This window comes from Seriola lalandi, unplaced genomic scaffold (genome assembly GCF_002814215.2).
Source record: "Seriola lalandi dorsalis isolate HSWRI2012SDOR001 ecotype SW California unplaced genomic scaffold, Sedor1 jcf7180002054981, whole genome shotgun sequence".
In the NCBI taxonomy this organism is placed as follows: Eukaryota; Metazoa; Chordata; class Actinopteri; order Carangiformes; family Carangidae; genus Seriola; species Seriola lalandi.
In genome coordinates, this window is record NW_019525661.1 from 1,275,410 (window position 1) to 1,288,286 (window position 12,877).

General features: G+C 40.5%; 1 protein-coding gene across 1 annotated transcript in view; it reads right to left on the minus strand.

The window, feature by feature from the left end:
- The window catches only part of LOC111648340 (cadherin-6-like), a 91,613-nt gene that overhangs the window by 38,925 nt on the left and 39,811 nt on the right, over positions 1–12,877 (minus strand). Inside the window, exons 3-4 of the mRNA XM_023398196.2 lie at positions 3,599–3,893; positions 3,299–3,418 (exon numbers count right to left, since the gene is read on the minus strand). Coding sequence (XP_023253964.1) covers positions 3,299–3,418; positions 3,599–3,893 — 415 coding nt within the window. The remainder of the gene's footprint in view (positions 1–3,298; positions 3,419–3,598; positions 3,894–12,877) is intronic.

The following is a 12,877-nucleotide window of genomic DNA, read 5'->3' on the forward strand; positions in this document are numbered from 1 at the left end:
ACCTTCGTCTGGATTTACAAATAACTAGTCAAAGTTGAGGGACAGCAGAAGTGAATTTGCAGTTAAACAGATCGTTTGACTTGAATTAAGGAAAACAACATTGCAAAGATGAATATCGATGTCTGGATTAAGCACAGAGGCAGAGTTAGGATATGTTTAGCCTAGTTTAGCATAAAGACTGGAAACAAAAATAAAACTACAAATAACTCTAAAGCACACTGATGAACACACTGGATGTCATTTGGTTAACCCATCCATTATGTAGAAACAATAATTAGCCATTTTATCAAAAGTAAATGATGTGCTACGCAGCAGGCTTTTGCCAGGTTGGGTTACTTTTTTTATATGTTTAGGTGGGTAAAAATAGTTTTGGGTGACTTATGACAATTTGTGTGGTTTCCCTGATGAAAAGTTCAGCTACACTGGAAGAAATTGCCCCCTCCCAAGACTGACCTGGAGTTCAGCAAGCGATGAATGTTTAAACGCTGTTATAATTGTTTATGTAAGTGTTTAGCTGGCTTTTATTGTGAAGAAGCTACAGGAAAAGGAATGTATTTCTCACTGCAGTAAATGTTCATGTCAGTCATGAAAATAGCTGCACAACACGGCAGCATTTATTTTCTGCATTTAAATTGTCAGTGAATTAGTTTTAAATATGTCAGGGAGAGGAGTCAGAGTCAGGAGCAGCCATAGTGAGCTGTGAGATGATGCACACCTCCAAGGTTACACTGTGTACAGCATTAAATCAGATTAAGGTTATTATTATTGTCTGCCTGCTGCATTAAAACAATATGAGTTTGTATGGCTGCGCTGTAAACAGATTCACCACTTGTTCTTCTGTCGGATTACTGACAGAGTAGCTGCTCAACAAGTGTATGCTGTAGTATTAAATCACAGTTGCTGCTACCACGGTAACCACGGCTGCTGAGCGACAAACCAGGACTGAAAACTTAAAAGGAGCTATTTGTAAGTTTTGCTATTGCTACATAGCCAATATTAGCATTAACAGCTGTTTACCTAGCCGTCTTGTCAAGAGCTAGCAGCTAGCAGGACGGACTGGACGCTATAGTGACCCGCTATTGAAAAGTGACAAGCTGGTTAGCATGCTAACTTCAGTGGAAGAAATAGAAGCAAAACAAGGGTGTTGCGTTCCACCTATGGACATTTGCTGAACTCGCAACATTTCTTCCAGACTGGTAAGTAAACAGCTGTTAATGCTATAACCTTGGCTAGGTAGCAATAGTAAAACCTACAAATAATAACAACTATAACACACAACTTGCATGCATAAACATGAGATTCGTGCCAGTCTTCTCATCTTGCTATCACAAAGAAAGCAGACACATATATATATATATATATATATATATGTTTCTCCAACTGTTCCTTTAAGTGCTATTAGTTGAGCCACAAATTTGCTGTTTACTTCAATATTTTTGTTTGTCTATACACTTTTTGCACCAGAGAACACGGTCTATTGTTGCTGCTTAATCCACAGCCAGCAGTAATATGACCACGGCCATGACTCCTCTATTTGTTCGAAACAAACGGATGAGCAGAGACAGGGAGATTAGTGTGCTGATTATCTAAATGGATGGCTGACTTTTTTATTTACAGAGAAAGTGCATAAGATCAGCGAAGGGCTGAGCTGAGCTGTATTTTATGATAGCAGGCATTAAAACCTCTCTTTCCTCTCTCTTTTTTCTATGTAGCACAGACATAAATGTGCAGGGTGAAGGTGCACAATGTGTGTATTTACTTTACATCACTATTTTTGCTTTTTTTTCCAGAAAACAGATGTGTTGGTGTAAAATGAGATATGGGGCTACAAGAGCATCCTATTTCTGCTCTCTGATTCACACTTTACCCAAATTTAATTCTGCTGTTGGTACAGACACTGGTGGAAAATATCCTCCACGGAACATCTGCTATATCAAATCTGATCGAATGAATATGAAGGAGCGAGATTCAAAAGTGGCAGCAGTAAGTGAAAAGTGGAATTTATAAGTCAGCAATCCAACTGTAAATGAGATGCAGTATTTGAGTGTTAGCTGTTCACCTTTTATTTTATCTCTGTAGTTCCTGTAGCTCATGCTTAATGTATGTTGTGGTTGGAGTTTTAATTGACTCTTTCGTTGCTGTTTTTATGCGTTGTCATGCTAGCAGCGAAGAAAAATCTGCTTTGGTTCTACACTGTTGAAGCCTGACTGTCCTCTGGGATATGTTCATTTTGCTGCAGTACTCAGTCAGGAAAGGCTGATATCACTTTCAGCTCTGTGGAACCAGCACAGAGACAGGTTTGTGGCATGTTCAGCTTAGCTCAGCCCAAAGACTAGCTTAAATGAACAAGGATATTACCCATAATGCAAATTCCTGCTGCTACTTCACATTAAAACGTTTCACTGGGAACACATTTTTTTACGTTTTTATTTTGATTCAGCTAAAGGAAGTATTGACTCGAGGCTAGCATCCAACTGCAAATTAGTATCAATAGTTTAATTGATACAGGTAGAAAAACATAATTAACATAATTAAGCTCGGTATAAGAAAAAAAGAATCATTTTAGAACCAGTACAGAAACTTGACACCGTCTACATCTACATAGAAACAATTTTCTGTGCTTATATGTTGGTTGATAATTCAAATGTTTCAGGGGAGGAATGAAAGAAAAGAAACATGTGAATGTATAAGACAAAGAGCTGCAGGCGACACGTACTTGTTGTTCAGCGAACCTTAAACCTCAGTGTTACAGGTAAGGTTATAGGTATATTTATTTTATTTATATCTAAGTAAATATGCTTTTAAAAATATTTTACAATAGAATATTTGACATTATTTTACATTTTTAAAATGATATTTTACTGATTCATGATTTATGATACAGTAAAAAAGTGCTGAGGGTTTGTCCCTTGGATATTATAAAGAATTCAAATTTTATTACATTTTTTTCATTTTTTATTCTTCATATATTCGGGGGCAGAAGTTCTCTTTTACAGGAACGCCGTGATCGGAATGACAGTTACCCACATGCACACCTGGAAGCTGCCCAGTACAACCCAGTCTGACCTGCTGGCCACTGAGCAGCTCCTCTGGAGCAGTCGGGGTCAAGGATCTTCCTCAAGGGCACCACAGTGGTGCTGATGAGCTGCTCTTTCACTTTTCCCACCCAGATTTAATCCTGCCAGTCCAGGGATTGAATCGGCGACATTTTTGTATTTAAATATAAACCACATATAGCATATAAACGTTACCTACAACACCAGGGTTGCGACGTAAAGGATGATATTGTCAGAAATACCTGTGTTCGGGTCCACAGAGAAGTATGGGTGTCCCTGGCTGATGCTGTACACCAGTTTGGCACTGCTCCCATACATACTGTCGTCAGCATCTGTAGCTGTCACCTGGATGACTGATGTACCTGAGAGACACACATTCACATGATTATTATTGGCAAATATAATATTCTGATGGTTCAACTATTTAGAAAATGACACATTATTTCCCAGAGAGAAGAACACAAAGTTAAAGTGTCCCACTCATGTGTCCCATGAGTGCCCCCATGTGTCCCACCATGAAAGAGTCCAGTGAGAGTCCTTACCGATGTCAGACCTCTCAGGTACGCTCCCAGTGTAAACCTCTTTGCTGAACTGAGGCTCATTATCGTTGATGTCGTGGAGTTTGACGATGAACTCTGTCTCTGGTTCCAGCTTTTGACCTGTCCGTTTGTTGACCACCGTGGCTTTGAGGATATAAAAAGCCTTTTCCTCACGATCCAAGCGGCGGGTGGCGTGCAGGTCGCCGTTATTCTCGTCGATGACAAAGATGGAGCCAGCCCCCTCGCCAGACAGAACATACTTCACTAAGCCATTGCCATGGTCCTGGTCTGACTGGAGCTGCAGAGGGACACACACACACATTTGCCTCATTATCATCCACAAAGTGACTGTTACATAACAGACCTCAGGATTTCAGAGCTTCAACATAATATATTTCAATATTTCAAGGATACAAAGATTTCAGTCCTCATTTACACTTCTTTTTAAAATGATTATACAGCCCAGGTTTTCCTCTATGTATGTTTATTATGTGAGGTTATACCTCCAGTCTTTAAAGACATGGTAGTGACTTTCAGTGTGGATATAGAGCCAGTGTTTAAGGTTCCAAGTTTAATAGAACTAAAGATAAAATGTAGTAATGACTGCAGTGTATGATGCTGTATAATGTTCTAAATGTATTTAGATTTACTTCATTATTCATTCTCTGCATATATATTTATTAATTATTGTTGCCATGTCACTTATTTATGAGTAAAAAGAAAAGAGAATTAAGTTGCAATTTTATGAGAAAATGTTAAGATGTGATGTTAAAATTGTGACTTAATTCTCAGAATCTAAAGACATTTATCCTTGAAAATGTTTCCCCCATAGTATTTATGGGCTTCCAACATGCACCAACAAGCGGCCTCTTGCAGCAAGATCTTTTCCTGTCCTTAAAAGGATAAGGATGTACTAACAAGTACACCATCCACCTGCCCCAATGTGGATAAATCAGCTGTTGAAAAAATAGTCTCTAGCAAATACACTACTTCCTCCTGGTTGACTAATGTTGGCTGAAGTAACCAGGTGTTAAGGAAATTACTGAATCAGTAATATATTTGTGTTTTTAAAGATGTCTGTCCTCAGTGGTAACCCATGGGCTAAGGGCTGTGTGAGACAGTATTGAGAAGTAGAGTAATGCATTGTTGCTTTCATGGGACTGGATGACAATAGCATAATGGAATGTTAACAGCCTTATCAGGCCTTGAAAATCTCTCATTTGACTTCATACGTATTTAGTCATTTAGTTTGGAAGACTTGTTGAATGTGTGATTGCTCTGTTACATCCCAATTTATCATCCGCCTTATATAACCACTGCACTTCCTCAGTGGAAAGAAATGAATCAATGCAACGAGCCAGTGCTCATTAGAAATATCTAGTTTCCTTCCATTTATGTAGACAGAGTGCTTATTGCTGGTGCATGGATGGAGGGAAAAGAGAACAAGCCAAGTGGATGATAGTGACAGTTTTATATAAGATGAAGAAAAGAAGAAACAACAAAAAAAAAAAGACCAGGAGTCAGATCCAGATTGAGAAATAAAAGAAGAATCTCGTGGCTGGGAGAGAGGAGAGAGGAGCACAAAGCCAGAGTCTGTGTCGTGCCTGAGGGAGTAAACATCTATTGGATCTGCTGTGAGATCTGCTGCTTTTTCTCTGATACCTGCAGCAGTAACCTGCTTCAGTCTCTCTCGCTCTGCTCTTTGTCTGTATCTCTCGACCTCAAGTGGCTCTCTGTTCACCTCTCATCCCTTCATCCCTGCTTTACCCCTTCAGGTCAGGTGTTGGGCTGATGCCTTTGATTATATGTGTGTGTGTGTGTGTGTGTGTGTGAGTCATTATAGCTGAACAGGTATCAACATACAGCAACATGTACTGTAAATCAGTGGCGTGCAGTGATAAGCAAGGACCTCCTTCCTGGCTGAAGACGTTTCAGGATCATTCCTTTCAGCTCTAAAAAAATGACTTTTATGTTGTGTATGTGTATTTCATTTTGTTTTTGTGTCTTGCCCACAAAGTGCTCGCCCCTCATGGGTTTGCAGTGGTCAGACATTTCATTACAAAATTACAGGATATTTTACAGCTCAGTCTTAAAATATATAACCAAAGCATTTTCCTCTCTACATGAGAATCATTTTGCTCCTGATCTCCTGAATATCACAAAGTAACCTGTCATGTAACAGCCATGCTAAGTGTCCCACTGAAACATCTTTACAGAGAGTCTCTGATCAGAGATCTTCACAAATCTTTCCCAAAGCCGAATCTTTGGACATTTGGTAATCTTACCAAAGTTAATTAACTTACAATGACACACTCCAGTGACAATACAGAATCAATAAGTTATGGACCAATCAAAGCCACATACACCCATATAATGATGGAACAGCCATCAGGGGCAGTTTGGGGTTCGGCTCAAGGACACTTTGACCTTCAGATTACTGGACTACTTGCTCTACATCCTGAGCCACAGCCGCCCCAGTTCTGTCTCAAACATCTCAAACCTGTGCACGGAAAAGATATTTATATTCTCACTTAATAGTAGAACAGGCCTAAAAGACTTGGGTATTATGTTACATAGTGAACTGTAAATATGTAAATTGAATGAATATGCCTGTGAAAGCTTTTCCTAGCAGGAGCTATTGAAACTGCTAATAATAAACCCTGACTTGTGGTATATAGACTAAGGTGATCAGTAAGACAACGTCTATCATTTGAGATGATAAATATAAGTGTAAATTGCTGCCTCTTAATGCTTAGGAAGAAAAGACTGTTGAAATAATTATCGAATATACAAGTATAGTTTCCACACACATGTATAATTATGATGCAATATCAAAACTGATCTTAGAACAGTGGAAGCTGAGTCAAGGGCAGTTTGACAAGCAGTCAAGCTGCAGCAGAGTGAGCTGCTCCGCTGTCGCCATCTTGGCAGTGTCTGACTCCGCCCCTTCCTCCCAGCTAATCCAAAAATAGTCAAAGAGGAGAGGCGTGTGTGGAGCTGGGACTTCACTCCTGTTACTCAAAGAGGCCACGCCTTCAATCATTCATAATTTTAAGCCTTAAAAAAATGCAGACAGGTGAGTTACATACACAGTCATCATGAAGGAGGAAATGACCAAAACTGTTTTTGTATCAGGCTGTAAACATGTTTATTTCTACTGTAAAGTTGGACATTTTAACATGGGAGTCTATGGGGACTGACTCACTGTTGGAGCCAGACTCTAGTGGCCATTAGAGGAACTGCAGTTTTTGGTACTTCAGTGTTGGCTTCGGTGTTTCAGCCTCGGGGGTTGATGCTTGGTAGCTAGCTGTCCCAAGATTATCCACAATATACAAACATTAAAATGATAAACAGAAGGACTTGTAGTCCAGCTAGCTTCAGAGACAACAGCCATCAGGACAGTACATGATGCAGTACATGATGAATGCAAATATCAACATCAAGCAATAATATCAGATCCTTTATTGGACAGAACACTGTTCTGAGATCAGATGTAAGGAGAGGGATCAATTCCACTTCCACATTGTTCTAATTTTTTTAGTTTTAACTGGTCAGCTCACTGTTCACCTTGCTTGTCCTGACGGCACTTCACGTATCTCAACATCTCTTCAGTAACAGGCATCATTCTGCAGCATCGAGCTCTACAGAGCTGTGTGTGTTTAGAGACTTAGCAAATACTGTAGCTCTGCATCATCATGTTGGTTGCATGTGGAATCAGTTAACCCATACACCAGAGACCATAGATTTATCAGTTATCATGGATCAAAGGATCAGAGCAGAACAGACTCATGTTTCATTCTTTCAGTGGCTTTCCATGTTGAAGAATCTGCACTTCATTATGTGGGACTTTGTTTGCTCTGCGCTGCCCCCACAGCATGAGGCGTTATCACAACCAATAACTCGATGACTGGCTCTGCTTCTGAGCACTCTGGCCTTCAAATCTCACTTTCCTGCCCATACCAATGAACCATGATGGGAAAACAAGAGTGCTGACTCACAGCCTCTTCTTCCCCCTCAAAAAAAAATCTAAATCTGCAGACTTGGCCTGTTGGAGTTTTGCTGGCTTGTCAATGAGAGGATTTTTCCTTTCAACTTAATATCTCTGTCCCTACAGAAGTCCTGCGCCTCTGAAGCAAGGAAAAAAAAAGTCCAAGGTCTGCTTAAGCTATTGATGTTATTACAATGCAGAAACCCACTGAAATGTAGCCAAATGCAGCTTTTCTTACGAGCACTGCCTGTTCCACATACTTAATACATGATCTGTCCAAACACACTGAAGGTCTCACCCTTCTTCCCCTTTCTGGGTGTTGAATTTAAGTATGTTGTGCCCTGGTGCCCTGCAAGTTCCTCTCCTCAGGCTGACGTTGATTTTAATTGGTTTATGCCCAAGTGACCAACAGGAAGGAGAAACCAACAGAATGTGTGAGATGTTGGGACACCACATGCTTCAGTACATCTTGGCCAGGGTCCTGGTCTCTGTAAAGCTTTCCATACGTCCGCTTTCTTTCAGAAATATAAATAGCTCGCACTGACGACTGAGCCAATCAGAGCTCTGCAGGGGCCGTTAAGATACCATCACTGTATTTCTTTAATTTACTGCTCCTATCGACCACTGCTATAGTTTGCACATTGACTGAAAAGGATATTAAGAACAAAATCAAAGACTCATCCTGGTCATCACCTGTTTGAACTGTTGACCTCTGGCAGGCACTACAGGTCAGACAACACACACACCGCCAGACTCAGAGACTCTTCCTCACTTGAAGGTTTTGTATTATCCCGTAATTAAAATGACATAGTCTCATTTTCATTTGTTTTAAAGCATGATTATGTTTGTCCACACTGATGTGGACCAATATTATCCCATTGGTTTGTCTCAGCACCCTGTTTACCTCCACTACTCTCCATTCCACACAGAAAGTACAGTGGCTAAAAAAAATGTCATATAATTTCATGTATGAAACAAATACTGGAATGCTGCAGTAAACTGAATTAAAGTGATTCCTCTGGTGGAGAATAATGGTTTTAATAGAACTTTGGGCTTTGGTTAGGGTGGACTTAAGGCAGATTATTAAAGCATCTAAACAGAGTTTCCACAGCTCTGATGAGACTGAGGTAGAGCTGAATGATACGCATAGTTTTGACATCTGGAGAACCGCAATGCTTCATTTAGAAGGGCATGTTGTGGCACATTTGACCTTTATCAGAACAGTGCAGCTCCTGCGATTGGGATGTTGCACTCGGCCATATTGAGATGTGGGTAATATTTGGATGAAGTGTTCATTGTGCCCTACACTGAGGGGATAAATTACACTCTCCTACACTCGCACTACTTTTCAAAGACAAGAAAAAAGCTATTCTTTCCCTAAGGGCCTTCTTGGTTCACTGCTGATATCCCCCACTTAACCACACACACACACACACACACACACACACACACACACACAGACAAGAAACTGCAAATCAGTAGCGTGGAGGGATGGGTCACGCTTTAACTGCCTGGTCCTGGTGTGTGAAAAGGAAGAACGCAGCATCAGAAACAGATGCAGTGGCTGTTTGGTCTGATCCTCTGTCACTAAGTCAAACACATAAGTAATCTACTGTGTCTTCACAAACCACTGATTTGCAATGAAAACAGTTAGTGAGCCACTGTACTTTTATTCCATTTTTTCCATCTCCTCCTGTCCTGTGCAGTGTTTCTCTCTCCACCAGGTGTTATGACAATTCAGATGTTATATTTCTTCTCTTTTTTTATTTGCTCTTTATTTCTGACTTCGCAAAACAAAAACAAGTGAGACACAAAGGCTACAGATAATGGACAGACGTGTAAATGACAACAAAAACGATAAACAGTCATAGAGACGTACAAATGAAAAGAATATGATGTGTATGGTATGTGTGCGTGTGTTTATAGTTATAGGGAAGTATAGTGGACATTAATGATGTAATATAAATTTAATCGTAGGGAGAATATAATTAAAATAGAATAATAAAATATGATATCCTGTCAATGTAATAAAGTAAATAAATAACTGAATAAATACATAAATCTCATGATAAAAAACGCTAATATGATATTATAAGAAAATAATGTGGTGGTGTTATCACAGAATAATATGTAATATTTATATAATATATTCATTCTAAGCATGTTATATTATAATAATATAATAAACATTATTTTACATAACAATTATAATGTGACAAGGTGAAGTCACGTGTGTTGAGGTCATTGATGTTATATTTTCATGGGTCTGGTTGTTGAGCAGATGCAGTGACGTGCAGCAGAGATGGAGGGTGAGTGTTCTATGAAACTCCATGAGAATTAAACACTGGAAGGACAGAGGTGGTAATGTCACTTACATCACTTTTTATTTTCTTATTAAGTCTCTTCTTCATTCCTTCAGCTCCAGCTCTAAAGTCTTGGTTTTATGTCAATGTGTCGGCGCAACCAAATGAAAAAACCATATTCTCTCTGATGAAATACCAGTACAACACAGGTGAGAGTAGTGTCATATTCAGGACATGGTGTTCACATGAACACGATTCTAATAATACTGTCTGGATGTCTGCGGTGGTGCAGGTGTGTCTGCGTCTCCTCCACGTCCGGCGAATCTCATGTTATTCTGAATCAATGTCATTTGTTTACCAGCTGAGTTTCCTCAGTAGCTGAGGATGAACTCAGTTTATCTCTGGCTGTGTGGACTTGTGTGTTTACCACTCTGCTGGATTTAGCTTCTCCATGACGTCCATCTCAATCACATCAAACTAAAATGCGACGGAGGACCGATATGACAGCAAAGATATTCGTACCCGTGTTTGACAGTAGTGGAGGGAGAGCTGACGACACCTGGACGTGACGTATCCCAGTTTCTACTGGACCACTCCTTTATCCAGGTGTTTGAAACCAGCATTTGGTTTTAACCTCTATATTCATTGAGATAAATTCATTTAATTCTGTGGATTATCCACAGACACAGGGAAAGAGATGTTTTTGATGTTTTGAGCGAAAAGTCTAAATTTCCTTTGTAAACTTAGGGACATACAGGGATGTTAAACAGTCTGAGACCACCTTTGCACATGAAACCAAAACTCTCTGTAGGACTTAGCAGGAAAACAGGACTAGGCCAAAACCTTGTACGATGCTGGACTGTGTATGATGTAAAATTGAGACTGCTGTAACAGAACACGAATAGTGACTGAGACGCTGCCTATTAAGACGACATGTTAACCAGCGGTCTCTTCCAAGCTGCTGGTTTATTTATAACCACAACATCCGACAACGTCACCAAACACATCAGTTAAAGACAAAGACTGAGCTGTGATTTGAGCTGGATTTACTGCAAAGTGATCACTCAGAGAGGAAGTTAGAAGCTCATTCACGTCTACGTCAGCTGAAGTTAATTGAAGACGTGAATTAGAAATGTGCCTCCGGATGAAAAGCCCGAACTCAGGCTGGTGGGGCTGAAATGGCAACTGTCTTCTACGGAAAGTAGTAAGTGCCTCTTTGAAACAAAAAGGTCACTGCAGTTGTCAATACTGCCTGTAAATGCCCCCTGATGATGTAATTGTTGTTTTTCCTGAGGACAATGAAGAAAGCTGGTGACATTGTACCGCTGCAGCAGAGAGAGCGAACATATCTGAGATCCTCAGACGTTCGTCTCCACTGCACCAAAGATCACTGGGATACAGCCTCCAGCTGTGGAGGACATCTACAGCTACCAACAGCTGGAAGGACCCTGGAAGGACCCCTCAGACCCAGGCCGTTATCTGTTTGCCCTCTGGCAGACGTTACCAGACCTTCTACACCTGCACATCCACACTGAGAAACAGCTTCTTCCCCAGAGCTGTAGCTGCTCTGAATCAGTCCCACCAAGTGCCCCCCGCAATCCGTCCAACTACCCCCATAAATGTCTGACACATACTACACTATGTCAAATAAGCTCCACTGTACACACATATCCACTCTCATCCATCGTGTTACTGCTTGGATATTGTGTTCATAACCTCAGTATACAGAAACAAGACATTCACATTAATCCATCACTGTGCACCTGTTCTACTACAGTGCTACAATGCACATCCTGCTTCCACTGTCTGTGATGTTGTTGCCGATCTATCTCACTGTAGTTCTGTTCTTACTATTTATATTTCTACCGTGTACTTTTACTTTATTTAGTTACTGATTTTACAGCATTGAGTATGGAAGTTGCAATGACAATATATTCTATTTTAATAGAAACAAATCTATTTTGAAAGTGCAATGACCAGTGGGGAAACGCCAACTCAGCCAGTTGACCAATGGTGTACCTTCATCACTCAGTCAGTCAGTCAGTGACATTCATGTTTATAGTGCTGACCCCGCTGTTATGGTCCAGCCTAGAACATGTGGTTTTGTGATATGGGTGAACTGACCCCTTGAGGATTATGAAAAACTCTCAAATACTACATGAAAACAAAAATCCATGATAAGCTCATGCGCAAAGTTGCTGGATATTGGCAGGAGTTGGAGCACGCTGTCATACACACAGATCATCTGATCTCAAACCTGCTCAGTGGTCACATGTCTGGTGATGATGCAGCTCATGAAACAACTGGGATGGTTGAAGCTTCCAGGAACTGTGTACATCACACTGCAGCATGAAAGGCACGACGACGGGCCTCAGGATCTCGTCACGGTATATCTATCACGCAGTGTGTGTGTGTGTGTGTGTGTGAGTGTGTGTGAGTGTGTGTGTATCGTTTGTGTTTCTAGAAAAAGGCTTTTATTTCAACTCGTGAATAATGGGAGTAAAGAAAAGTTTTTTTCAGTATATATCCTGACATATACTGAAACTACAATATAAAATAGACAGTATTTTATCCAAATTGCCTAAATAGCATAAACAACTATTGTGCAAAGTGAACGGTTCATTCAGCACATCAGGCCTGATTAATTTATTTACTGACTACTCTCCACCGTCACATCCATCATGTCAATATCAAAGATCCGGGAGAGGAAGCTATACCGCATGTTGCTGTTTATATTGATCTGTGAACAGAAGCTCAGCTCACGTGTTCCACCTGCAGTCTCTCTTTCTGCTGCCCCTCACCTCTTTGTCTTCTTACAGCTGAATCTTTCATTCCTGTTGTTCTTTTGTTTCACCTGTCCTCCTCTTCTCAACTTTTCTTTCAACAACACCTCTTCTGTGAGTTTCTCCAACATTACTAAACCCACATTTCCCCTGTTTCTCCTCCTCTCCCCTCATTTCCTTTGCGCCCCCCCCCCCCCCCCCCCCCCCC